A 4,154-nucleotide genomic window follows, 5' to 3' on the forward strand; every position below is an offset into this window, starting at 1 on the left:
AAAGTACCAAACCTAACCATATATACAAATACAAGGGACCCCTATGTACAAATACATATTTAATCAGGCTAGTATAACTTTGCACATGAAATGCTGCAAGTATATTCAGAGTACGTAGTGAGGGCGTCCTAATTCACACAGGATTCTGCTTAAAAACTAACGCTACACTCCCAATTTTGAAAGTAACTAAAGAAAAGAGAACATCTACATACGTGAAGTATTTATTAGCGGATCATTCAAGCGGCGGCGAGGATGCATGCAGCTGCGTCCACGGATGATGATGGATGGATGGAGCGCTTGCTTTCAAAAACGGAAGCGCCCGTGCGCCCCGCCGTGGCCGTGGGGCGCGACGACCATCATCGGCGGCCGCGGCGGCAGCGGAGGCAGCGCGGTGCGCTTGACGAACCGGCCCTTCATCCGCGGCCGCTTCTCGGCGTTGAGCTTGCGCACCTCGTACCGGATCTTCTTGGCGAACAGACGCGTCCGCCGCTTCTCACGGTACCGTGACACCCGGGCCTCCCGCTCGCCGCCCGTCACCGGCGTCACCGCCGCGCCAAGTCCGAATCCCCGGCTACCCGACTGTCCATGCAAAGCAACAGAGCTTAATTAGACGACAATTCAGGTTTATTTAGAAGTGATAGCAGCACTGTCGGAACAAGGGAGGTTTAATTACCGTGAGGTCCAGCCAGGAATCATTCGGATCGAAGTGAGGGCGCTCGCCGTGGAACCACGGCGAGCCTCCGTCACGGGCCCACGAGTCGATGACCCCCTCGTAGTCGAGCTTAAGAATCTTGTCCGAGTCCGGCCGCTTCCTTTTCCTGTCCTCCTGTTGCTCCGGCGCCGGCGCCGCGGTTGTTTGGTCATCGAAGTCCATGTCCATGTCGAAGTCGAGGTTCATGTGGGGCTTCTCCTCGTCCAAGAACCGCAGGTCGTCGAAGCCTTCCTCGACCCCTCCCATGAGCAGGCTCTCCATGTCCGCGGCGAAGCTGGCGAGCTCCATGTCCGGCACGACGTCGAACCCGGAGAACCCGTCCGCCAGGCCGGAGGCGCACTCCGCCGACGGCTGGTCGGCAAGCGACGCGAAGCAGCATGCGGCGGGCTTCTGCTCGAGCAGGTCGGCGCCCTCGTCGGCCGGCACGGGGTTGTAGAGCTCGGCGAGCATGGGGTCGAACACGGGCACGCGGTACAGCAGGTCCTCGTCGTAGACCTCCTCCTCCTCCTCCGCGCGGACACCGTCGTTGTACCCTACTATGCCGGACCCGGAATCCTCCGCCTCGAGATCGGGCACGGCCACCGTCGCGGCGGGCTCGTCGTGCTTGCTCGTCATCCCGGGCTTCGACCGCGGCGTGCGCGGCCGGCGCTTGAGCCCGTGCACCCACGCGGGGTCGTCGGGGTCGACGCGCGGAAGCTGGGAGGAGGAGGTGGACGACGAGGCCGTGGAGAGGCGCACCCGGTGGTGCCGCCGCGCGAGCGGGTTGGCCGAGTGGACGGAGGCGTCGCAGGCCTGGCACAGGTAGGCGTCGTCGGCCGCGCAGTGCCACCGCGCCCGCCGCCGCATGCAGCCGTCGCAGGCGCGGGCCGTGCGCGCCCCGAGCGCCGCCGCGCCGGCGTTCGTCATCGCGTCGAGCACGATTACGCAAGACTCGACTGACAAGCTCGCGCCGCGAAGCCCTGCCGCACGTACTAGTGTGAGTTAAGCGAGTGCTTAACTCAGAAAGAACAGTGCCGGGGTGAGCTCCGACGCCATTTTCCTCTATTAAATCGCGAGCCCTGATAGCGACGCCGGGCCCATGTTTCAGCGCCCGTGGGCTCGTGTTAGGTTTGATTCGGGCAAAGGAGGGAAAGTGGGCCCGACAGTGACTTTGCGACTACGTGGCGTCATGGGAGTGGATGTGAGGAGCGGTGGGGCCCGCGGAAGAAGGTTATCTTGAAGCTGATTGGATGGCCGGGCGCGCGGAATCCGGAGAGGCAGAATGCTATTGGGCGGGCTGTCACGCCGTTTGGATTTCCAGCTGGGCCCACGAGGGATGGGCAAGCCGCTGCTTGTGAATGGTGATGATCTCTTTGGTGACTCATCATCAACTGGCTAGAATATCTCTGTCTTTTGGAATCTTTTCTTTCGAAATGATCAGCCCCTCTTCATTTCTCAATGAAAAAAGGAATTAGTCTCTCTTAAATAATAATTTGAAACAAAGAGGAAATGAGAGAGTATTATGAATGGTCGGTTTAACTATTGCTAGTTTTACCTATGAGTTCAGAGCTTAATTTACACATGGATTTCAACGTATAAGCCTCTGCGGCGGATCACATACCAAATGAAACACGCAATTTGTAACCACGTGAACATGATACTATCTGTAGTTACTTAGTTGGGAGGGCAGGCAAGATCGATGTTCAAAGCAAGCGTGCCAAAAGTAGGCTAACTTTGATTCCGCCGACACAATTAGCATTCATATTGATTGGAATATTTGGACGAGTGCTATATCTATTCGTCTGTGGTTGTTGCCGACCAAACTAAGTTTTCTACTTCAAATATGCCTAAACCCCAAACAATTATTATTTTCTCTATCTTTTGATTCTGAATTCTATAAACAAAAAATTGAAACCTAATGTAGACACACGCTCTTGAAGTGTCGGCTAAGTTGTGTGCATGCTAGACAATTTGAACTCGTAATCATATTTTTAGTTACTCATCAATGGGTAGTAGAGCAGCAAAAGTTGGTGTAACAATGGAACAAGATGGCAATGGGAGACCCTCCACTTCGACGAAAAATCAACAAGGTTTTCCCAGTGCCTGGCCGGTCCCAGACCCAGTCGAGCCGGCACCGACGGACGGCAACAACGCAGATTCAGCGCATGTGCCATCCGGCAGAATCCAGTAAAAGGCCGGGCGTTCACCCGGTCAGCGTCCGGTCGCTGGCCGGTTTGGACCGCCCATCCGGTCCAGGACCCTTGGACCGGATTCTGAGCAAACCATCCCCGGCGCCCAACCGGAGTTTGCACTTGTGCCATCCGGGCATGATCCAAGAAGCTCGAAGCTCGTCGGTCAAGACCCGGTCCAGCTCCGGTTGAAACCGGCCGTCCGATTGGCTGAACCAGATTCCCGGACCGGATCAGGCGCTGTGCACGATCGGTGCCAAATTCGGTCGACCGGGTTCCTCGAGGAAATTGATGATGTGGCAAGTTGCAACGGCCAGATTTCGAAGAACACTATAAAAACCCCTTCTCCTACCTTGGAAGGTGTAGGCAACACACTACAAGCTGTTCTTGAGCTCTCTCTCTCTTACTCCATTATTAGAAACACCAAAAGCCTCCGATCTCCCTCCTCCTCCACCCAAACTCAAATCCCTCCGGGGAATCACTAGAGTAGGACCCGATCTATTGTTCTACCAAGCCAAATCTCATTCCCCCTTGTATTCATCAAGAAGCTTGCTTCCTGGGGTTCCTTGGAAACCCTAGGTGGGCAAGAGGAGTCCGGAAGCATCCGGGCTGTGGATTTGCTCCGGGCAAGATTGTGAAGGTTTGGAGGCTACCTCAAAGTCTACCACAAGTGAGTGAGCTATTCCTTCGTGGGATAGGCTCCGGAGAATAGGGTGAGCCTTCGTGGCGTGGGGAATCCTTCGTGGGACCCCCACCCCTCCAAACGTGACATACCTTGTTGCAAAGCAAGGGAACACGGGAATACATCCTCGTCTCCGCGTGCTATCGGTTATCTCTAACCGAACTCCTTACTTGTGATTTAAACTGCCTGAGAGAGCCTTCGTGCTCGAGATAGTTGTATCTTCATATAGGGTGCTTCACCTAGTTTGCATTAGGCTCACCTTTATATTCCGCAAAGCCTAATATTGCAAAGAAAGGATTAAAATCTGTAGAAACCTATTCACCCCTCCCCCCCCTCTAGGTTTACCATCTCTATACTTTCAGATATGTGTTTATTCTAGTGCCATCTATTGAGATATTTGAAATATACCAATGTGGAAACATAAAAATGTAAAACCCACCTGTCTACAACACACAAAGTAATATAAAGACCAGGTTTTCTTATTTTGTTCTTATATGAAAGAAACTTTGATGAAAGTAAATATATATTAAAGGTTTACCTTATTTCTATTTTCTATAACAACATAATTAATATTTCACATTATTTTTTATTG

General features: G+C 53.5%; 1 protein-coding gene across 1 annotated transcript; it reads right to left on the reverse strand.

Moving 5' to 3' along the window:
- On the reverse strand, positions 1-1,742 carry LOC127293194 (zinc finger protein CONSTANS-LIKE 16). The gene is made up of 2 exons (XM_051322765.2): positions 674-1,742; positions 1-579 (listed from the first exon to the last, which is right to left on the reverse strand). The coding sequence occupies exons 1-2, from the start codon at positions 1,616-1,618 to the stop codon at positions 304-306; spliced, it is 1,221 nt and encodes a 406-aa protein (XP_051178725.1). The 5' UTR covers positions 1,619-1,742; the 3' UTR covers positions 1-303.
- Positions 1,743-4,154: the final 2,412 nt, after the last annotated feature.

The sequence above is a fragment of the Lolium perenne genome, chromosome 4, assembly GCF_019359855.2.
Source record: "Lolium perenne isolate Kyuss_39 chromosome 4, Kyuss_2.0, whole genome shotgun sequence".
In the NCBI taxonomy this organism is placed as follows: Eukaryota; Viridiplantae; Streptophyta; class Magnoliopsida; order Poales; family Poaceae; genus Lolium; species Lolium perenne.

Bases quoted from the DNA above. Each gene is read 5' to 3' on its own strand.
- LOC127293194 (XM_051322765.2), bottom strand. From the start codon at position 1,618: ATGACGAACGCCGGCGCGGCGGCGCTCGGGGCGCGCACGGCCCGCGCC. The intron at 580-673 runs GTAATTAAACCT...TTGCATGGACAG, and splicing joins ATTCCTGGCTGGACCTCACG to TCGGGTAGCCGGGGATTCGG.